Source organism: Larus michahellis, chromosome 4 (assembly GCF_964199755.1).
Source record: "Larus michahellis chromosome 4, bLarMic1.1, whole genome shotgun sequence".
NCBI classification, from domain to species: Eukaryota; Metazoa; Chordata; class Aves; order Charadriiformes; family Laridae; genus Larus; species Larus michahellis.
This window is the reverse complement of record NC_133899.1, coordinates 39,960,678-39,983,798: the sequence shown is the minus strand read 5'-3', so window position 1 is coordinate 39,983,798 and position 23,121 is coordinate 39,960,678. Positions and strand designations below refer to the sequence as shown.

General features: G+C 43.6%; 2 protein-coding genes and 1 long non-coding RNA gene across 14 annotated transcripts in view; 1 reads left to right on the top strand and 2 right to left on the bottom strand.

Annotated features, from left to right (window-relative positions):
* ITPK1 (inositol-tetrakisphosphate 1-kinase) overlaps positions 1 to 4,979 on the bottom strand; it is a 160,223-nt gene extending 155,244 nt beyond the window's left edge. Inside the window, exons 1-2 of one of the 10 annotated variants that reach the window (XM_074584160.1) lie at positions 4,892 to 4,979; positions 4,203 to 4,404 (exon numbers count right to left, since the gene is read on the bottom strand). Coding sequence is in view for 5 of the 10 variants with exons in the window: in XM_074584153.1 (XP_074440254.1) it covers positions 4,203 to 4,297 (95 nt within the window). In the remaining 5 variants the exon portion in view is untranslated. The other 9 variants (XM_074584153.1, XM_074584155.1, XM_074584158.1 and 6 more) reach the window with 9 other exon arrangements.
* A 3,123-nt stretch (positions 4,980 to 8,102) lies between these two features.
* LOC141742275 (uncharacterized) lies at positions 8,103 to 19,566 on the bottom strand. Its single transcript, XR_012586647.1, has 4 exons — positions 19,367 to 19,566; positions 18,137 to 18,215; positions 17,852 to 17,918; positions 8,103 to 8,220 (listed from the first exon to the last, which is right to left on the bottom strand). It is a non-coding gene; the product is annotated as an uncharacterized LOC141742275 (long non-coding RNA).
* Positions 19,567 to 19,690: 124 nt separating this feature from the next.
* Positions 19,691 to 22,840, top strand: LYSET (lysosomal enzyme trafficking factor). 3 transcript variants are annotated; one of them, XM_074584148.1, is made up of 2 exons: positions 19,691 to 19,829; positions 21,980 to 22,840. In XM_074584148.1, exon 2 carries the CDS (start codon positions 21,996 to 21,998, stop codon positions 22,389 to 22,391), a length of 396 nt encoding a protein of 131 aa, XP_074440249.1. In that variant the 5' UTR covers positions 19,691 to 19,829; positions 21,980 to 21,995; the 3' UTR covers positions 22,392 to 22,840. The 3 variants fall into 3 exon arrangements, with proteins under 3 accessions (XP_074440249.1, XP_074440250.1, XP_074440248.1); XM_074584149.1 differs by lacking the exon at positions 19,691 to 19,829 and adding an exon at positions 19,865 to 19,985; XM_074584147.1 differs by lacking the exon at positions 19,691 to 19,829 and adding an exon at positions 20,049 to 20,204.
* Positions 22,841 to 23,121: the final 281 nt, after the last annotated feature.

Genomic DNA, 23,121 nt, shown 5'->3' with positions numbered 1-23,121 from the left:
CGCACAGTCAAGGCGTTTTCTGCTCCCCACCCGTGAGTGGGCTGGGGGTGCACAAGAAGTTGGGAGGGAACACAGCCGGGACAGCTGACCCCAACTGACCAAAGGGATATTCCATACCATATGACCCCATGTCAGCATATAAAGCCGGCGGAAGAAGGAGGGGGCAACATTTGGAGTTACCGTGTTTGTCTTCTCAAGTAATGCATGATGGAGTCCTGCTTTCCTGGAGATGGCTGAACACCTGCCTGCCAATGGGAAGTCTTTATCTCAACCCACAAGTTTTCACACTTTTACCCTTCCAATTCTCTCTCCCATCCCACTGGGGGGGAGTCAGCGAGCAGCTGTGTGGTGCGTAGCTGCCAGCTGGGGTTAAACCATGATAGCAAGCTATAGATACTCTGTATTTTGCCAGTAGCCAGCTACCTAAAGCTCTGAGACTGTGCCATCACCTTGGTGGAGCTGAACATAAAGACTCACAGGAAAATCTGCTTCAGATGCACAAACCAGACATGTGAACGCTGCAGTCCTGTAAGAGGCCCTAGTCAGGGAACTGCAGCTGTAGCATATATGCTAACATGCAGATAACACTGAGTTCAACACAAAGCATGGTGACCTAGCATCTTTGCTCAAAAGCATATGACAACTTGGCAGTAGTAGCTTCTTAAATTGCCTCCTGACTAATAAACTCACTGAGGAGATAAGAAGCCTGTACTAAGTGCCCTGTTCCACACAGAAGTGCTCAATCCCACATCACAACTCGGTGGGAATGCCCTCTTATCAGCAAGGCTGAGACAGAGACTGTCTACTCCCCAGTGAAACCGTACCGATGCACAGAAAGGAACAGAAGAGTCTTACTCCACTGACGGCTTATGTAGAAAGGAGTCGCTGGGTGGAACCGAAAACCGCTGTGGGAAGCAGAGACCAAAACCGATGACGCACCTGCTCCCAAAGGAATGCCCCTGCCATGGTACTACAGACATGGCACAGAGCTGGAGAGCTCTCAAGGTGCTACCCCAGGGACCACTGACCTTCTGCAACAGGGCTGTGAAACCACACTGCCTTTTTTGCTCACCACACCACTCAGAACTCTGAAAGAGATGTAGAAGTATTAAGGGATGCAGTGGGCTGTAACCCAACAATCTGGGGACCGCTGGTCCGGGCTATAAATGTGGAGGTAGGTATGACCACAGGCACTGCTTTCATCTCCTTGGGGTACACCTGGAGGGCACAGCCAAGGCTCTTATGCTCTACAAAGAATACAGCTTAAGTAGGACGTATCTAATGTGCTGCAGTGAGGAACAAAAGTGCAGGTGACCTCAAAGGCCTTTGATACAAGGAAGATTACCTCGTGGATACAAAATTTAGGTAAAAGTCCCAAACACTGTGTTCGGGCAGGACAACTGCTGTGCCAGTCACACATGTCACCAGAACTTTACATAACGAAGCAAAAACTTTAAGAAAAGGCAGCAGGTGCCTATAAGTTCTCCAGTAACAAAACTGGAAGAATTCAGATGCCAAAATTTAACAAGGAAACCTATTGAAACCCAGCAGCCTAAGCTGCACTTTAAAGACAGATCCAAACATGAGGAAAGTATTTAAGGGACTTACCCAGTCTTTGTGGAGCAGAGACCTGAAGGCAGGTCTGCCTATGCCCAAAAGCAGCACCTTAACTGCTGGTCCACTCACACTCACTCACGACTCATTTCAGCTAGGACAATATAAGAACTTTTCAGCTGCTGGACACAAAAGCTGGAACCACTCTTAAGAAAGCGGTTCAGCGCTTAGGCTCTCTCTCAGAGGATGGTCCAAAGAGATTTTAAAATGTCTGTCCGTGATCCCTTTAGGACAGCCACTAGAAGTGGCTGCACTGGCAGATTTTTCTCATCCTAACAATATCCCTGATTTAAACCCAGCATGCTTCAGAAGTTCATTAGGAGGCTTCTCTTACTTTCCTGCATTGTATCACTGCTTCACTGCAAACCCGTACAAACAAAACTGAACTTTGTAGTCATTCAGAAAGTATATCCCTAGGCAACATGCAAATAAATTCCAAGTAACAGTCACCATAAAGTACATAGAGTAGACAGACATAGACACATAGTCCACTCTAAGGCATGAATCACTGTACAGGAATGAGTACACTTGCCTTATTTCCTACCATACACAATATTTCTGTTAAGATGTACGTTGAGCTTGGCACCGCTTTTTCTACAGCAACAAAAGCTTACAAACACACAAGTAATCAAGTAGATAATATGTATAAAATACTTGAAATCTTTGCCTAAATGAATGCAGCCTCCCATTGGTGTCAATGGAAGTTACGGGCAAGGAAAATAGAGCATCCAAGATATCATCGCAGCTTGCTCCAGTGACTGTACTGATCTTTAAACTAGCTTCTACAGAAAGGCTAGTATTAAACACTTTTTAAAACACCAAAGCATGACTGAACAGACATATCTATCCAACGTCTGTAAATGCTATTCAAAGTGAGCTTAGCCTGTACAGAATGAGATAGCCTAATTTTCATCAAGAAATTAGTAAAGTGTAACAAGAGAGACACTTTGGGGTCAATTTTCACAGTACTGCAAGGACCTAAAACTATTAATAAATCTGTACAGTACACAAAGAAATTGTAGATCCATGTTATGTAACAAAAGTGTAAGGAATTTCTGAAGTAGAGAAAAATTAAGCAGAGAACCGAGTCAAAAAGAGAAACAAGGACAGTGGAGGGCAGAAAGTCAGTTTTGGAGATTCCTACACACAAGCACATAATACCAAGAATGAAAGACAAATTACTACAGAAACTTTTCTGAGATTCCCCTTATTTTCCAGGAACAAAAACCAGCCTATACAAAACCTCAAGTCCCTAAAAATTACATTTTGCTTATGCTTATTAGAGTTAGAAGTATATTCTGGAGTGTCACAAAGACTAACCAAAAATCTCTTAGGCAAGGTCAAAGCACAGCATTATTCATCCCAAAGTATTTTGTTTGGAGAACCACATGAAATTTAAAAATACATTAAACCAGAACCTGTGGCCTTTTCTATACTTTGAAAAACTCTGGTAAGTTTTGCTGAAGTTTGACAGAGAAGATACAGAATGCCAAGAACACAAGCTGATGTAAAAGCTTCTGTTACGTTCTTGAAATAGTTTTCTGTTTCTTCTGCCTCCTTCATCTTTACAGAAAGGAACAAGGGCTGCCAACAGAAATCTTACAGGGACTGGTGGTTTTAGCATGGCATGCTGCAATACAGTGTATTTTATGAGACTTCAAATATATTCTGCAAAGTTTGAACAGGCATCGCAGAAACCAGAACACAGGTTACTTAGAATATTTTCAATTATCAAAATTAATTTCATATACTCAGTATAAACTTACTATTGGAATTAAATAAATAAGAAAAAGCTGTTATTTGGTATCAGAAGCTGTAATGCGTGTGTCACAAGACCTTGGACCCGCATGGAGTTTACATTTACAATTAAATAATAAAATTGTGTAATATACTGCATATATTATCCTCTAAGCCATTCAGATAAAGTCTAATTACAGCAGCTTATCGAACTAACCTTTACCTCTAGGAGTGTGGAAAATACATGGAGTTATATTACCTTCAGACATCCCATTCACGTCTGCGGTAAATACAAGCTCATTCGGGGGTTCGTATAACCTAATTTTATGTGTTTTCACATGACATGAAGGAAAGTTACTCCCACTGATTTGACTCTTTCTAATAATAACTCAGCTTCAGCTCCAAATTTTAGCAAGGTCCGTAGAGAGCCCAAATGAGAGTATTTCACCGGGAATACTAGAGACCGCTCGGGAAGTGCCAGACACAAATTGACCCTGGCAATAAACCCGGGTAAATTTCTGTGCCGGGCCCTCGCACACACACACACAGAGACGCCGGGCACCGGCCCGGACCGAGTTTCCCGGGAGCGTGCGGCAGCCGCCCAGGTGAGCGGGAGGCAGGAGACCTCAGCCCCGTAGGCACCAGCCAGCCCTGCCGCCTCCCGCTCCCGGCGGGCAGAGCCGGCTGAGGGGAACCACGCACCCAGTACAAAACGCTCGAGGGCCGGCGCAGGCCACGGCCGAGCCCGGAGCGGCCCGGCCCCGGTCCCATCCTCATCCCGGGGCCGCCGTCCGCCCCAACTGCCTCGGCGGCCGCCCCGGCGCTCCCCGCGGCGAGGGCCGCCTCCTTACCGGCACAGCTCGGCGAAGGCCTGGAAATTCAGCTTCCTGATCTTCTTCTCGCTCAGCCAGTAACCCACCCGCTTCCCCTTCAGGAAGGTCTGCATGGTGCCGGTACGGAGAGGCGGCGGCCGCCCCGCGAGGATGGGGAATCAGCCCGGGGAGGTGGGGGCAGCCCGGCCACCGCTCGCACTCAGCGCCTGCCAAGCAACGGCTTTAAGAGAAGAAGAGAAAGAAAAAATCAGTCCGTGTCCGGCGGAGGACGCCGGCGCTACCCCCCGCCCGCCCAGCCCTGCGCCGCTGAACCGAGCCAAGCGCAGTCTCCGCCGCGGCGTGCAGCCCCCGGGCAGGCCTTGCCCCGCACCGGCAGGCACCTCACCGAGGCGGGCGGGGAAGGTGCCTCTGCTGGCGGGGAAGCCGCTACCCCCGCCAGCCCGCCCGCTGCCAGCCTCGCAGGCACGCCGCTGCCGCCCGCCGCCCCCTCCCGGCCCGCCTCCGCCCCCACGGACCCCGCCGCCGGCTCGCCTCCGTGCTCGCCCGCTGCTGCTGCTGCGCGGCCGCGGTGCTGCTGCAGCCGCTCAGCTCCCCATTTGCCCCCTATTCGCAGCCGCCTCCACTTCCTCCTCCTCCCCCGGCTCGTCCCCTCCTCTCCCCGCTCCCAGCCCACAGCACAGGGGCGGGCGACCGACGGCAGGACACACCCGCCGCACCGCGGCCCCGCGCGCACCGAGGGGCCTCGCCCGCCGCCCGCCCCGCGCCGCGGGCACGGCGCCCGCCCGCCGCACCGCCGCCAGCAGGGGGCGCCCGGCGCAGCCTTAAAGAGACAGTGACCCTTTTTTCCGGCTGGCGGAGAGCTGCCCCGGCGCGGCCCCTGTCCCGCCGGGGGCACCGGCATCGGTCTGGGGCGGATCTTGGCCCCGTCCCGGCGTGCTCAGAGGGATACCGGCGCTACACCGCCGGGCCATCCGGGCCGGAGGTATTCAGTGTTCTCCGGGAGCGAGGCCCGTCGATGCGCCATGAAATTGTGGTTTCCAAGGGAAGAACAGTTTATACTACTACTTATACTCCCTATTAGAGCTACTAAAAATGGTTATTCAGTATAAAGGTGTACATCTTTCACAGAAAAAAAGATTCCACTAAATACGCCCCAAAAAAGTATCCTTCTTCCAGCATTTGGCAAGTATCTGTAAGGATTTAACAGAAGTTTTGGTAACAGCTATTTCTTATTTAACTTTTTTTTTGCAGGAGGCTGGAGAAGGCAGACAATCACCAGCATGAGCAGGCATTCTGATTTTGGGGATGTGCATTCCTAAAGACTGAGGCAGCTGTCCTCTGCTTCGTGTCGGAGGATGAATGTTTCAGTCTGAATTACTGTGCTATCTCACAGCACAATTTTCCCCTCTTTGTTTCTCCTTTTCAGCTGAAATGAGCATCATCCAGCCTGAACATTTTTCTCTGTTTCTCTGGGAATGGAAAGCACAGCTTTTATAATAATTGTGCCTTTCGCAGAGTGGCTGGCAGTACCTGTGATCCTGCCCTGAGATGCCGACGATGCTCCCATGCCGATGCTGTCTGTGAACCCAGCCTGGAGCCTGGTGAGGCTGAAACCGCTCAGCGAGTTCTGCTGACTCACTGTGCCACCACGAACGCGGTTTAATAACTTCAGCGGAGTATCGGAAAAGTGGCAGAAGCGTCCATTCAAAGGAAAGAAGGGAGAAAGCCAGGAAAGCCTTAGGAAATATGAAAGGGGTCATCAACCTAAGGAGTAGGTAGAGACCGTTCTACATTCCTGTCGTTATTTACATGAACAGCGAAGTCAGAAGTCATCCTAAACCAAGAGCGTATTAGAAAGTAGGTGGGGAGTGGAATCACCTACAAACAGCTCATACCGATGTTTTTCGAAAATCTGTGTCATAGAACCATAGAATGGTTTGGGTTGGAAGGGACCTTAGAGACCATCCAGTTCCAACCCCCTGCCCCGGGCAGGGACACCTCCCACCAGACCAGGTTGCTCAAAGCCCCGTCCAGCCTGGCCTTGAACACCTCCAGGGATGGGGCAGCCACAGCTTCTCTGGGCAACCTGGGCCAGGGGCTCACCACCCTCAGAGTCAAGAATTTCTTCCTAATATCTCATCTAAATCTACCCTCTCAGTTTAAAACTGTTATCCCTCACCTTATCACTACACTCCCCGATCAAGAGTCCCTCCCCATCTCTCCTGTAGCCCCTTTAGGTACTGGAAGGGGCTATAGGGTCTCCCTGGAGCCTTATTATACACAGTATAATAGCACTTCTTCTCCATTTGTGCTGGCTTTGAGGAATAAATATCTTTTCTTTTTCTCCTTCATCTTTAAATTTTTTGCCACTGATATGTTATAACCTTTATTTTTCAGAGAACTTTTTATCTAAATCATATTCACAGATTTTTGCACAGTTCATTAATTAACATAATTAGAATTAGTAAACGTATTTTGATAGCATGATTCCTGCTGCAGAATGTTTCACTGATATTTAAACATTTTGGGGAAGTGTGGTAACTTCAGGAAAATTTGTAACTTGAAAAGGTCCAAATACAACACTTTACCAAGCACTATCAAAATTAGGTAAGAATCCTGAAACAAAATGATTTGGGTTTCCTGATTTGAAGTGTTTCCTTTTGCCAATACCAGCGCTTTATTTCAGCTATCGTTTCACTGGATTTATTTTAGACTTTATAAAAATTTGTATCAGGATGTTAAGCTCAAAATCTGTATTTGTATCAGAACAGAATATGAATGTATTAGAAGCTGTCTTCCTAAGTGATTTCTTTATGAATGTTTTTTAAGAAATGTCACCATTCCAGACCAATCTAAAACACAGTCTGCAGAGACAGAAAGATTTATGAACTTCTTCCCAGATTCGGGAGAGCAGGATGTCAGAAGTGTTGAACATTCTTGGCTCCTGAAGAAAATTTCATAGAAATGAAGCACAGGAGCTACAAAGGAGGAATTTGTTTTGCTCCAATATAGACAAACTTGAGTGATGTGTATCAGAGATTCAACCTTAGGAAGGAGAAAGCTGGTAAATGCCTTCATTTTAAACTGCCTTTTTGTGAATCCTAACCCTTGAACAATTTCAAACGTGGGAAATATATTCCATCTGGTGTGCCACTGTGCTGCATTTTGCTGCACAGTGTTGCTAAATAAATTACAATCCTCTGTTTACATTGCAGAGCCAGTTCAAGCAATGCCAAACCTGTGACCACATGAAGCCCCAGGGTAATGTTTACCCAATTCCTGATCAGGAGCAAGCTGACTATCCCTGTGACTTTCTGTGGCCCAGTGCTGTAAGCTGCAACTCGTGTGCTGCTTCATGCTAATTAAAGGGTGAGAGTTGATTAAGATCTTGAGCCCTCCGGCAATCAGAACTATCTTCCTCTTCATCTCAGCTTCACCTACAGGTCAAAGCAGGTTTCCCTTGTTTATCTGGAACCTCTCACACCTTGTCTTCTAACCCTTTCAACAAATACAGGGGCTCAGATGAAGGTTGGACACTTGCGATGTGGCACAAGTTAGTGAAAAATTCCATGGAAGTTAATTTTGGAATAAGATGAGGCACCTCCATTCACTTCATTAGTTATCGAAGTATATTTTCTCAATGAATGACTAAGGGCAACTTTATCAGCACCTGGCAAAAGTCATGACAGGATCTTTTGCAAGGAGTGGAAAGAAGAAGATTAAGTGATTTTCATTGTCTGTAACTTAAGCTTTTTATATTTTTTTAATTTTATTTTTATTATGACCAGACAGACGTTATTCTTCTGCAGATGGCCAGGAGGAAGGGCCCAGCCTCCCATACCAGGACAGGCGTCTCCGTTCTCCAGTTGGTCAAACCACCAAGTCAGATCATGTGCTAACACGGCACTGTTGGAATGAGGCTGCAGGTGGGAAGGAGCACAAAAAAAGCCTGCACTGCAGCTTCTTCTTGGCATTGAGAGACTCAAAGAATAGTCCTGGTGCTGCACAGCACACGTTGTCATCACCAGTGAGGCTGCTAGAGAGAAATGCATGAGAAGCATGATGGGATACCATTTACTTGAGGTCTCTGCTATATCTACAACTGATTCATTACTGCAAGATTTATAAAAAGTCCAGATATGACTTCTTTTCACAGTGGTTCACTAGAGGATATGTGTAAGTGAAGCTGAGCTTCTCCAGTTTGTGGTTGTTTTTTTGCCTAACTTCTGGCAGAACACTTTATAATCTCAGCTATTGTTTGGAAACTTTTCCAAATGTAGTCTGGACAAGCAGCTTTTAAATGACAAACCAGCGAAAGTTTGTACTTGGGGATGAAAGCTCATTTCTGATTTTTGTGTTCAAAATCACAAAGGTTAACTCTGGGCAAGGGACACGTTTCAGCCAGCTGCTGCAGGGTTCCTGTAGTGGCTCATGGGAGGAGACCCATCTAGTGGCTGCTTCAGCCCAGCTCAGTTTCCCAGAACGAGCCATTGCCCACAGAGACTGCACTGGAGAACTGGGCTCACTAGCTGGAAATCAAACTGTCATTTTACAGTGAACTAAATCAGGCGTTGCTGTTTAGAGAAGCAGACCCTCCAAAAACTGCCACTTGTTCTCACCTTCTGCCATGCCCTCCTTCACAACAGCCCAACTGCTCACGTGGCTATGCGTGAACAGGATCAGGAAGCTAGGAACTGAGCTGGATGAAAACTCAGAAAGCTGACAACAGTGTTTTAGTCTTAATACAAACCAGTTCTCCACTCTGGATCACCATCCTTCTTCCTACCTGTTTATAGTGGCACAAGGCAGAAGGCGGTGAAGAGGCTGGAAGGGGGAGGTCAGGTAGAGAAAGCATTGAGCTGCCTCTTTTGGTGGCAATCCCATTTTACAGCAGCAGCAAAGGATTGGTGTTCACCCGTGAGACTACTCCCCTACTCACCTAACAACCTATGCAGTTTATACTTTATATATTTTGATTTTATAAAGAAAAGAAGGATTAGTGAGGACTGGCTGCGACTCATCAGTATTTCTAAGACCTTGTAGAAAGCAGAAGGAATTCAGGCAGAAGGGCTCAAAAACCTTCCAAAAGAGGGTAACAATGATGCCTGGCAGATGACCAGATCTGTGCGGGCCAATGCAGTGCCCTTCGGGGATTCCTGAGCTAACGCTAACCAGCCCCAGGGGAGCACTGCTTAGATTGCTACCTGTTACACTAGTAGCACAACAAGCTCTTATGTTCCACTCATAAAGACAGGATAACTATGGGGTTTTTTTTCAACTGCAAGGAAACCACCATTATGAGAAGATATGTCTTACTTTATGTACAGCTCAAAAGTTTGGCTATCCTGAGCTCTGATGAATGTACATGCTGCAGGAAAGTAAAAAAGGGTCTGGCTGCCAAGTTTGCTCGGTTGGCTTGTAGCACTTTGGGTGCAGACTCTGTATGAGCTCATAAGCCAAGGAAAGCATATCATCAGTGAACAAAGAATTTAAAACCACAAATAACATGCGACCAAGATGCAAAAGATGGAGAAGTCCTGTGCCAGTATAATTTTCTCAGTAGGAGTAGATTTTTTAAACTGAATTACATTTGTTAGTCAAATCCTAAGTGTGGATGCAGACTGTGCTGCTATACATTGCTGTAGCTCTCTTGCCTTCTGTTATGGGAATAAGCTACACGGAAATAATGCTCCTGCAAACTCTTTAATTACAGACACACGGAGAGATTTACTTACCTGATTGCTTCAGCATAGTTAAAATGATTCAAACTATGTGTGCAAGTAAGTCCTGAAAGACTTCTCTGAAGAATTTGGGTGACCTGACAGCGCATTAGGTTTGGATTGAGACTTGGATTAGGACTGAGGTTTGCTGTACCTACAGTTTCATGCTAACAGAGTTACTCAGGTTATAGGTGGTGTGGGGTTTTTTTATCAGGTAGTTTTAAGTACCTATGAGAATTCTGGGAGCATGCTCCCAGCAAAATGAGCCATCTTTCCACAAGAAAATCAATCATATATATTTTGTATTGCTAGAATTCATTATTTTTTTAAAACAATATAACCAGTTTAAAAATGATGAATGTAAATAAGACTGACATGGATGTATAACTCTTGCATATAAAGTGACCTGGACATATAGGAGTCCTACCACTATTATCCCATGTTTGCTGGCTTACATCTGTCTTTGCCTCTTGTGTTAAGAACACATAGTTCCAGATGACCTGAAGTACACATCCTTGTTCCAGTGGTCCTCCACTTCCCCGAGTTGTTTGTGGCTACAGCTGAACCTTTTAAACTGCTAAAACTGAGAATACAGGAAAGATAAAAGTCCAATGTGGCCCACAGTGCCACACCATCACTTGCACTTTCTTCTCATGCTTATGCCTCTGAAGATTGAGAACCCTTTTCCTGTTTTGTTTAAATGCTTCCTTAGAGTTCACTAAAAGTTCACAGGCCACTAGTCTCAGAAAACCATTGTGCTTTCTGCTTCTGGATGGTCACATCAGGAGACACTGGCTTTTCTGCTGTCTGGGAAGGGCAGCAATTTTCATCTTTTCAGAAGCTACCACAATGTGTAGATTTAAAAGTGTAAAAAGAATAGATGCAGAAAAGCATTTCCAAAGCCTATGCCAGCACATTCCAAAGCCAACTAACTGAGGCATATTAAAGAAAAAAACCAAAACCAATCAATCTGATAGTATCTTGAACATATGAGCATGTTATAGAAGGACAGACCTCATTTTTGCCTGTGATGCAGTCACAGAGCAAACTCATGCTTCATCAGCAAAGTTTAGAAATGTTTTTTGAAACAACCCGAATCTAATCAAAAGGAGCTTCTCCTGGACAGCCAAGATTTCTTTAGGACATGCCAAAGCTATACTGAAGTTAACTAAAGACGCTACCGGGAGATAATCTAGGGATACAGTTGGGAAACCCCTGCTATGAGTTAGGTGCTGTTCCTTTTGTGCTTGCAAACTTTTCATACTTAGCAATCAGTGCTGCGCTCACTTGACTCCTACTTACCACTGTACTGGAGGCAGGAATGGTACCTGTCTTGCTGCACCAGTCATTCCCATCCTTGGCTTTTTCCCACTCAAGAGTGCATTTTGAAACATTATCCAATCTCACTACTCAATGACCAAAAGATGCCTTTTTTCTTCTTGCTAAAATACAAATCTCGTATCTAAAGATTAAACTATGCACATACATCTCCTCCACATTACCAACATTCTCTGTTCTCTAACACCCCATCGCTACCTCCTACTACATGCAGCTCTTCTGAAGGAAGAAAAAGGTCATGTAGAGAAGAACTGGAAACTTGGAAGATGAGTAAGTTACAGAAAGCAGGAGATAATCAGCTGTAGTGTAAAAAGGGAGGGGAAAAAAAAACAACTCCAAAAAACCCAAAGCCAAAACAAACTGGAATAATCAGCTGAGCCCACAATTCGGTTATAGCTATGAGTTTTTGCTAGATGTTCAGGCTTGTTAAGTGAGATATGTAGCTCATTTAAGATCACAAACTTTCAGACATTTTAAATTCCCTAGATCCTATAAGACACTTGCAGTTGCATGGATGATAAAGTCCATTAATAGTTTTTTGTTGTACCACCATGCTGTTAAACTTATTGTCTCACATACTCAGTGCCTGTCATTCTGTAAATAAAACCTAGGCAATGAGAACATCAGAATGTGGGACATGTTACAATGCTGTAGTGTCATTATGGAGCTGCCTGGACAGGTACTGCGTCCGAACCATTTTTCTGACAGCTCAAAGGACGCTTCCCCAGACAGGATCACTGCAAATATTCCTAGTGGTTCTGCGCATCTGTGCCTCACATTAATACACCTGATATACAAGAACAGCCTTTAGAATTGAACATACAATTCCTATGCTGCCCTTTGGGATTTTCCCTTCTCTCAGAGATTCCTGTGGAAAATGCGGACTGTTGGTGACTGAAGATTTTTATGCACATTTTACAACATTGTTATAATATTAGTACCTCCTACCTATATTTGACTGGTTAGTAATCTACATACAATTACACCATCAAGTTATAGCGACCATGCATTCTCAAGGGAAGGGTCTTCACCTGGACAAGGCTCTTCTTGAACTATGGGCAAAACTTCTCGTATTATAATGAAGGTAGTTCAGCTTAGGACACTAAGAATTTTCACTTCCCTGTCAAGTTGGCTAAATTTCTCAAAACGCGTAGACTAGTACCATCCTCAAGGTCCTTATGCTCCATTTGCCTCCTCGAGAATGATACAATACTTGCCTCCCTTGATTAGGAGTTCTTTTCATTAACTCATGCTTGATAAATTCAAGGATAGAATCCTCATTATTCGTAAGAATACATATAAAGCCTTTCAACACTAGCTACTAATAACTAGTCTACTAATAACTAGTAGGATATGCTTTGGAGGTACTAATATTATACTGATATTGTAAAACGTGTATAAAAATCACGCAGAGAGTTCTGATGGGGGTGCTTGCTTTGTGGAAACCACCGAGCACCCAGCCTTGCGTGCAACTCTGAAATAAATAATCAATGTCTCATCCTGGCGTGTGAGATGATTGGCTATTGCACACCAGGTAACAGATCTGACTTTTCGGACAACAGGCTGTGTGACATTTTGAGGCAACAGTCACTCCCAAGTGCCCAACAGAATCCTTTCCATTGTTAACGTGCAAAACCTAAATTGTGGGCTTCAAGAATAAGCGAAGAATATGTAGAACAGTTCTGAAAATAAAACTGCATAAGACTATGGTTGACAGACAAACCAGTGCGCAAAATCCTCAAGTAATAAAATGTTACAAAGTGGCTAAATACCAGGTGATCGAAGTATTCTAGAGAATGAGAAATAATAAAGCTTTTAAGAACAGAATAAATTGAAGTGATAGAAAAAGGAAGATACTGATACTTCTGCAGGAAAGTGGGAGTTCTATTTTTTTATAATGTACACAAACATTTCTGTGACTAAACTTATCAACCCTCACATTATATGGATGGATGTCTTACACGTATGCCTCTTGCAGTACATTTTAGAAGTTGGTAACTAAGCGCTAATTCCTAAACTCTAACAGGACACAGGGAAGAGGTTCCTAAAAGAAGACAGACACACACATACACAAACGCCTTTTTTTTTTTTTTTTTAAAATGAAAGCTTAGATTCAGCAAATCTCAAACAATACCCTCTCTACCACCCCCAAACATCCATCTTGATCTATGCAAAAAAGCCGGGATCCTTTGAATGTGGGAAAAGGCCTAATCTGAACTGTGTTATTTCAGTGTTTGTTTAGTAAAAGAAAGTTATGCTTCAGGAAAGTCTAAATATAGATATTCCCTGCTGCACACAGTTCACAGTCTAAGCAAGATAGGCACAGCCTGGGAACAGGGAATCTCAGAGAGACAATAACTAAATCTCTTTAAAGTCATTCTATGGTATTATTGATTTGCCTCACAAAGGCTCCATAGAAGGAAAGATAATTAGTGGAAATTTAAAAGGAAAAAAAGCAAGACTGTCATTGAAACCCCCTCTCATGAGGAAGAGCTGTCACTCCCTCAGATGGTCAGATGTTTCTCTTGGAATATGTATATGGAGGGAAGAAGGAGGCACAGTGCATATCTCTAATGAGTGACCTTTAGAGAGGATTTTTTTTTTACTCTTTTTTTCTGTTGATGGTTGAAAAGTGCCTCTTTTAGGCCAGCTAACGGAAGCCAGCACTTTCGGCCTGCAGATCCCTGGTTGTGAATCTGTTTTTCTTTCTAACATGGGTGACTTTTCAGTTAACTTGTTTACATGAACAAACATGTTGGCAGCAGCAAACTCAGCATGGAAATACAATAACTGTTCCTTTTAGGCAGTATAAGCAGACTTTAGCTGAAATAATGGAGAAGAGTATTTCTCAGAAGTTTAATGGCAGCTTTAGGAGTGATTTTTTGCTGTATATTATTTGTGGAGATTTAGTTAAAAACAATAAACTGTAATGAATATGCTTTTGCTGAAATGCAGTTTATAACTGAAAACTGCTTTGACCAAAGTTCCTCAGGATAGCGCTCTTTCATTCCAGATCAGTACAATGCTGGGTCATATTGCTGGAGCTGTGAGATCAACACCTAAATTGCTTCTGCATAAATTGTATTTGTCCTCTGTTTAAATAAATGCCACAGAGAGAAATATTCAGTTATCAAACATCTCTGATGGTATTCTCTTAGTGTGTTTTGTCAGTTCTTGCTAAACTTTGAAGCCACTTTGTAACTGGTTGAAAACAGAAGGTACCAGCAAAGATTTTATCTCCTTCCTGTCAGAATTATTTTGACCGCAGACAATGTAAACACGAAGCTTATATTCAGTGGTAACCAATGAACAAGGAGCATCACTGTAATAAAATCTAAAAGTTCAGTCTAAAACGCCAAGGCGCTTCTTCATAAGACTCAGTTCTTCAGAGGCACTCTGACAAAGGGTAACTCTGTGTAATTCTACCTTTGGCAGATGTTTACTGGGGATGTTTGTGAGAATGAGTCAGCTATTCCATTTGCAAATCCAAAAATGTTTGTTGGAAAGATGGTAAATATTTCTAGAACTAAGAACAAAGTATGGCTGGTATTCCAAGAACCTGGATAACATGATTGCTTGAAGCTTAACTCAGATGTGGCTGCTGCTAAGAAACAGGCTGGAGCAGAATTTCAGGAACAGAGAATTAGAGATCCAGGTAATTTAAGGTCCCAACATTTCAAATTATAAGAAGCAAGTCAAAGGAGGAAAAGATCTCCATGGATTACACACAGCTCACCTCTGCTTCATGTGGTCAATGTAGCCAAAACAAGCAAACATAATATTGCAATTCAAAATGAGAAGAAATAAAATACTAAAATGCCAACATATAGAAGAGCATCTTTTTTACTCCCAAAATACTAAATGTACTACCCCCCGGTAAGAAAACACATGTTTCCAACACAGAAGTTCAAAGAAAGACAACAGTAAAGGCAAAATAACCACACAAGGAAAAAAAGGGAACCAAAAGACTGTACGCTTACTTTTAGAAGAAACAAAAGTTATAAAATAAAAAATAAGGATTCATAAAACGTGAAATAAAGCATATGAAATTGAAACTGAGCGAACCTAATGTTTCTGACTCATAACAAACAATAATATAAGAAACCAATCAAAACAAGTTATTACACCACAACAGGATACTATGAAATTCACTGCAACTGCATGCAATAAACAAAACTGCTACAAGCTGCAAAAAACACTGGGCATTCATTCACTCACTGATAAAAATTCACATGAGCACTATAAATACTGTTCTGAGAAAAAAAAAGCTAAAGGTATTCTCTTTTCCCAATATGCCTCCTCACTTTTTCAGGCGTGTTACTTAAGATTCTCTCAAAAACCCCTTCCCTTCTGTATTTCTTTACAAACACAGTACTAACTCTTCTTGTTACACATATGGGAGCTTGCCCATCTGGAGCTGAGGGCAGAAGCCATGTGAGGCTTAGGCTCTGAAGAAAGTCTTCTTCTTCTACCAGTTGTCCTCCTCCTCCGTAAGCCAGCAAGTGAGCATTTTCAAGGAGCTCTGTGCTTCATCCCTCACTCCTCAGAAGCTTAGCCCTACCCTAAAACTACTCTAACCGTCTTGGCTTACGGTTAGGTATGACCTTCATAGCACCATCACATGGGCTTATGCTCTGTTCTCTTCCTTTATGCCAGTTTTCTCCTCGGAATCACAACACATATGGACTCCGTAGGGCTCTCAGATATTGAGACAAGAGTTTGGCTTAGAGTTATGATTAAGAAGAAAAAAAAACAGGAATGTGGTGTTCTTGATGAATCTAAAATCAGTGTCCTACAAAGTGGAAGGCAGATGCCTTCTTAAGAGAAGTGTTTCTGTAATTGGATTCTCATTTCTTGGTTACTTGTCAATAATAAGAACCTATCTATGACTATACTAAATCTTTATCCACCCAAAGAACACATGGTATGTTCTGTCCTTTAGCTGCTGCCTTCTATTTGGAAGCCCAACTAATTTTGGTTTGGTAATTATCTCAGGTCTCCTATCTTTGCTCTTCTACTTTGGCCAAAATCTAAGCCTAGTGAAGACCTTCATTTAGTACTAAGTTATGAAAACTTTGTTTGATGCAAAGTTTAGAACTAATCTTTGTTTCCTATTGTCAGCCCTCCTTTGTCCTATGTACTTTGTCAGGACCCTGAGTGCACTAATAGGCCTTAATAGCCCCAACAAGCCTCACCTGCCCCCCACCCATGGGCTCCGGAGCCCCATTTAAGCTGAGCCCTGGGCCTTCAGTCTACACCTGAGCTATGTTGTGGGAGTACAGGTCTTTGGTTCAGCCATGATTGTGTCTAGGCATGTTCATTGGGCTCTAGACTTACACGCTGACTCCCTAGCTTGACCTTAGTCTTTTCTTCTCAGTATGGACCTGTCTGGCAACCACCGGCTTATGTCTGACCCTAGTTATTCTCACCAGACCTGACCCTAACCTGTGGGCTGCCTTCCCAGCTTGACCTTGGACTTGCTTCGTTGCTTGCCTGATGAGCTGGCAGAATTTGGTGTGCCCTGCTTGCTTTGCTCAGGTACCGTGGGACTGGGTTCTGGCAGTGAAGTTCTGCTCTGTCAGCTGTGTTATCATGCTTGGCTCCTGTCCTTTACGGAGCAGCCAGCCCTCACTGAATCATAAAATCACTGCTCCTGATGCTTTTCCATTTTACCTTCAAAATAACCCCAGTATTTCTATAGTTAGTTTCACAGTAACTCATGTGTCAAAACTAAGTGAAATGCTCATTTTTCTTTTTTAACACTACAAAAATCCATTGTTAATTCTCTAATTCTAGGCCTGAACATTAAATGTTAATTCCTTTTGATTCAACAGACTTCTGTCTCCTCCTCCTGTTTGTGGCCCTTTTGAGTCTCACCAGGTGTATGTCCCCATTTCAACATTGAGAGTATAAGTTGTTCTTCCTTATTGTTACTAGCCTTGGTGACTGGAATTTATCTTGAAACCCCTCTAAAGCTGAGAACGGTCTCTTGTTCCATTAATTTTGATATTAGTGGAATATCTTCCCCTCCAAAGGGTGCTGCTAAAAAACCCCAAACAAATCCTCAACTGAGCTATTTGCTGTGTCCCTCCCTACACTATGCCAAAGGTTAAGCACGACACTGAATTTATGCAAACTGAGATCTAGCCCAGAGATATTACAAATCACTCTGTCTGGTGCCATGCCTTAGCTTTCAAAGGCAGCTCGTGTTTGCTATAACAACAAATTTTTTAGGTCTTTCTCTTCATCACTGTAATTTCAGGCCTATAATTAAGACTGAAGAAAAAACCCATAAATCAAGTGGGTTAAACCCTAAACCACCCTCCCTTTCCAACTCCAATCCTTCAGAGGAGAGACTTGTTAAGTAGGAGTAAGCTGCACATTTCTCTTCCTTTTCTTCAGAATCTTAAGTGCAACCGCAGGCTTCACGCTTAGCATGTATATCCGCTGCCAAGCCATATATTCACACAGCCACATATTCATCTGACTGAAACCCTTCTCTTTGACATCTATGTTGATATTTTAGAGGAAATAGGCTCTACGTGGTAGCTATTCCATTTCCCATCACAACATCTAACCCCAATAGAAGAAAATGCAATAAAACCATACTTGAGTAGAAGGTTTGTCAGCTATACAAGAGCTATGTTCACTTCTAGATGAACTGGGACCTCGCCACCTGTAAGAAGGGAAAAGAATGGCATTTAGTTGAGAGCAGTGTCTCAGGGATAATTACCTGTACGTACTTATTCACACCTACATCGTCCATCAGAACTACACTAACAGTTTATTTAAACTTCATGAAAGATGATGAAATCCTCATTCAACTGAAGTCAAGTGCAAAACTTCTGAACTGGGAGTTGGGGTTTCACCTGGCCTGCAGAAGGCTGGCTTTACCTGTGGTGTTGAGCACCATCTAGTGTCCTCACAGCGGCCAAGGAGAGACACTTCTTTGAGCCTTTAGTTGAACGAGCAGCTAAGCAAAAAAAAAAAAAAAAAAAGGCAGCATGGCCTAAGGTGAAGTTGCTCTGTGCAGGGGAACTTATTTCTGACTTTTTTGGGCCCTAGACAGTTTCATTTTTCTCCAGTGACACCTGCAGCACCATGCATTTAGTCATCAGCGGCTCTGAATATAATCCAAAACACTAGTTTCTAACATTTTTCATTGAAACATCAAATGTAGAAGGCTAAGCTATCATAAATTTAATTTTGCAGCAGCTTTTATATACAGCCTCACAAGCACCTACTACATCCCCCCAGAAAAATGGCAGGAAATCCTACCTGTATGTATTTGTTTACACCCAAACAAAAAATGTCTTTGCTTTAGCACCTTTCATTTCTTATTTGACATCCCTTTTTAAATTCTATTTTAGCCTTCTTTTTAACTATAGCTGGATGCGTGTGAATTGTGGCCACCACTGCTTCTCTGTAACTTTAGAGGACAGAATTCAGCGCTGACTGCCAATGAGTCAGTCCCAACACTAACGGAGAGCAATAGTCAAGGTTTTGACAAATCAAATGGAATTGAAATCCATTTTGCTCGTAGTTGATTCAATTTGTGAAGCAATTCAGAAAGTTACAACAGCTCCCAGCATAAGGAAACAGTTTTTTCATGACACCGGGATACAATTTAGTAAAAAGATTTCATTTTACATATACTACTATGTAGTTACTGAATTCTTTTAACTAGCACAGGAAGTATGCCTTAAACATTTACTGAATTCAGGCAAACATTGAAACACTTTTTGCACAAGCAAACTTTCCAAACATCATTGTGATCCACCTCAGTGAACTGCACATATGTGACCAAATCACCCATTTAGATCATCTTTTGGCGTCATTGAAGTTTTCCCAGTACTGTATTTCCTAATAATTTCATTCAATATTTACGTATAAATACATACTGTTTTTAAGTACATATATGCAGTTGTTGGATGCTGTTCCACAACATACTAGTCTCCATTGGTATTTCCCTCAATGTATCGCACCTGGCTAACGCAGCCAACTGTTCAAAACAACTGTTTGGAGTTTCTCCTCTCCTCCAGCGCCTGCGCAATTAAAACAAACGCAGCCAAACGGGGAGCGCGGGAAGAGGTGGGCCCTGCGTCAGGCCGCGGGGGCACAGACCTGTCAACTATGGAGGCCGCCGCTGCGGCTGGGCTGCCCGACCCCGGCCTCTCCTCCACCACCATATGAAGGGGCACTAGCGGTGAAACAACGGCTGCTCAGGGCCGGCAGCAAGCAAAGGGTGAATAAGGGAGATGAGCAACGACACGGACCCGCCGCCATCAGCGGCGGCCGCCATTTTGGGCGAGGCTAACGGCGCCACTAAGGGGCGCGAGCCCGAGCCAAGATGGCCGCCAGCCAACCGGGGCCCGCCCCGGATGCAGACGGGCGTGTACCCGGAAGTAGTTTCCCCCATGCCGGAAGCGCCGCGGTTCCGGAGCTCTGGCCGGGCGGCGATGGCGGCGGGCCGGCAGTGGCGGGCCGGGCCGGTGGGGCCCTCCGCCTCCCGGCGCGGCGGCGAGGGCTGAGGGGAGCGGGCCGCCTGCCGCCGCCCTCCCGCTCCCTCCTTCTCCGCCGGAGGAAGGTAAGCGGCCGCTGGGGTCGGTTGCGGCGGAGCGCTTCTCGCCTGGAGCCCGGTCGAGCGATTGCCGGGGCGGGGGCTGAGCGCTGAAGGTGTCGCTAGCGGCCGGTTTGAGCGGCCTGTTGCGGGAGGAGAGCCCCGAGGAGCGGCGGAACGGGGGTGAGCGGCTGCGGGAAGCACCGCGGGGGTCTCTGAAAGCTGCAAGTGAAAATCGTGTTTCGGGGAGGAACGTACGAATGAGAAAAGTCTTAAGCGTTATCTCGGCCTCCCTTGGTGTAACCCAGGGCCGAGGCTTCTCTTCTGGCTACCGCTGATGAGCGAGGGCAGGAGAAAAAACGACTAATATTTACCTTCTTAAATGTGCTGCAACTTCACAGTGTAGGTACTTCCAATACTCTTAAATCTACTGCAGTTTTAATAGTGTTTGTGCTTTCAATATGCACGTCCCTTTTGAAGATTTATTTTCTCTGAAGGCAGCTACTTCTTTGCCATCTCCAAAATGGCTAAGTACTGGAAAAAACGGACAGTGACTTAACTACTGGGTAAACATGGACTCTGGAATTTAAGTTTTTACCCAGTGAATTAACAGCTTCGTACACAAGTTTTTCAGTTGTCCTACAAAAAGTATTAACTCGGTGTTTTGAAGGAAAACATACTGTTAAGCTATATAGAAGTATAAGCTAAACAACAAACAGCTGTCACACATGTAAGTCATGGTATTCTCAGGTATTTACTGCCACTGTGTGTTTGACTCTTCTAGCCAAGGTAAATGCAGCAGTGTGAGGGCCAGAACAACTTCTCCAGGGTGACCCTGATCAGATTCTATCAGGTCAGGATTGAGGATATCCTTCAGATAAGGAAAACCGGAAAGTCTTTCAAGTTTGCTAACCCAACAGGTTATTCTGGCCTCGGGAAGGGGGAGTTTAGAAAGGTGTAATGATTCTTTTTTTTAACAATTATGATAAAATCTCTCATACTTAGATTAATAATTATTGTTCTGTATGCATAAATCATCCTTAAATAAGCATTTCTGCCTAGTATTCTTAAAGCCTGATATATTTTCTTGAAACAGTACTGCAGAAATTGATTTTACCCCTCTCTTAAAAAAGGTAGGGAAGATTAACCCGCCACCTCCCCCAAAAAAAAACAAACCCAACTTCTAACAAAAGCATATTTGTTAGGAGAACTCTAACCAGGTGCAGTGAAGTGGTGGTTCTGCCTTTCCCGTTTTTGAAGGAAGGTGGTGATGACTTCTTGGTATGAGTGGAGGTACTTCAGCCGGAGCGTTTGTGACTGGTTTGAAGGTGTCTTGGTGACTTAAAACACTCAAGATCTCAAGCCAGAGATCTTATGCAGATAAAATAGAGCCCAGGAGTGTTTGTAGTGTTTCAATAATTTGTGCTTCTTCTGAAAAGTGTCAGTTGACTGGTGTCTGGTTTGTTCTGCGCCAAGTTACCTACTAGTACAGATGTTCAGCTCCTTTCCTCCAGAAGGCAAACTGCAACTGTTCACACAGGAAGAGCAGAGATACGGTTAGGTGCAGGTAACATGCGTATAGTATAGTCGTGTGTGCAAATACATACCATTAGCGTATATCTTCTCATGTTCAAATTGAAAACATCCTTTTGTATGGTTCATAGGTGGGTACTCAGCCAGAGTTTAATAAAACTGAATGTTGCTGCACTGCAAACAAGCAGTGATGCTCCTGGTACTGGCTGGCTATCAGCATGTTTGTCTTGCAGATGTCAAAGAACTTTATAAACTTTCCATATTTATAGAAAGTCTGGTATTATCCGCGCCCTGTGGCTAGAGACACTGGGGGCAGATGGGGTAACTAACTTAGCCGATTCATGACCTGTTTTCTTCACTCAGTACTTGACTTTAGCCTGGGATAACTTGATAGCTAGTAGGACTTAAAACTAGCCGGAGCCATCAATGGAGCATTGTGTGTAATTACCATTAGCCTGTTGCTGCCATAGTAGTATGATTTTCACTGATGTAGAGAGAATTCGGGTCTTCAGAAATGTATGCGTGGGCTGTTTTTACTATTGTGTAATGAAAAGTTTTAAAAGGTAACTTGTGAAAACCAAGCTTCATCTGTGTCCCCTCTTTCTCCAAGATGTACTGAATGTATACGTTGCCTTTTGTTCCAGGTGCAGAGCATGGAGAATGATGAACTTCCGCCAGAGGATGGGATGGATTGGTGTGGGGTTGTACTTGTTAGCAAGTGCTGCAGCTTTTTATTACGTCTTTGAAATCAATGAGACTTACAACAAACTAGCACTGGAGCACATTCAGCAACACCCCAAGGAACCACAGGAAGGAACCACATGGACGCACTCCTTAAAAGTACGACTGCTATCCTTGCCTTTTTGGCTGTGGACTATAATATTTTTAATACCATATTTACAGATGTTCTTGTTCCTCTATTCCTGTACAAGAGCTGACCCCAAAACTGTTGGATATTGCATCATTCCTATCTGCTTGGCTGTTATCTGCAATCGTCATCAAACATTTGTGAAGGCCTCTAATCAGATCAGTAGATTACAACTGATTGACACTTAGCTCAATTTCTAATTTCCATAACTGTTTTGAAGCAATTGCTTATGCCTGATCTAATCACAAGACTGAAGTTCTGAGTAAAGGCTGGAAAGAGCCTTTTCTTTCAAACTGTTAAGCAATGAAGAGAGTGACTGTTTTCTATTTAAAAAAAAAAAAAGTAACTACAAAGGTTTTTAAATATGGGTCTATCAGAATGGCCAGAGTGGGAGAGCCCTATGTGACACTTGATGGAAGGATTCCTCATTTTGCCTTAATGATGCAAAATTGCAACACTCCATCTGAAATGTCTTGTGGGGAAATAAGTTTCTGGTCCCTGACTTTACTCCTCTGTGCAAAAAAGTGATTTCCTTTGTTTTCCCTTGGAGTAAAATCAATGAAAAGATATTTCTTTTGTGGTAAATGTAAAAGGAAAAAAAATCAGAACATGATTATAAAAGCTGCACTTAACACAATTCTTTGCTTTTTCTTTTTTTTTATTTAAAGTAATTAATATCTACATCAGTGCTGGTTTTTAATGATTTTTTTTAAAAATAAGTTTAGAAATAAATACAGGAAGCAAAGAATAAAGTTTGTGTGAACCTTTAAAGGAAAAAGGTACTTTTTTTTCTGTGATAGCATGCTTTTTTTTCAGTGGCCACAACAGTACCATGCTATAGCAGGTAGGCAGCGAGGAGTGGTATAAGCCTGGAGGTTGGTGCTTTAAACTCTTTTCCTAAGACGTTAAAATCAGCTT

What these genes read in the sequence shown, in the direction of transcription:
- LYSET (XM_074584147.1), top strand. Translation starts at nt 20,185, where the DNA reads ATGTGCTGCAACTTCACAGT. An exon ending in ATGTGCTGCAACTTCACAGT is followed by an intron (nt 20,205 to 21,979) that starts GTAGGTACTTCC and finishes CTTTTGTTCCAG; the next exon opens with GTGCAGAGCATGGAGAATGA.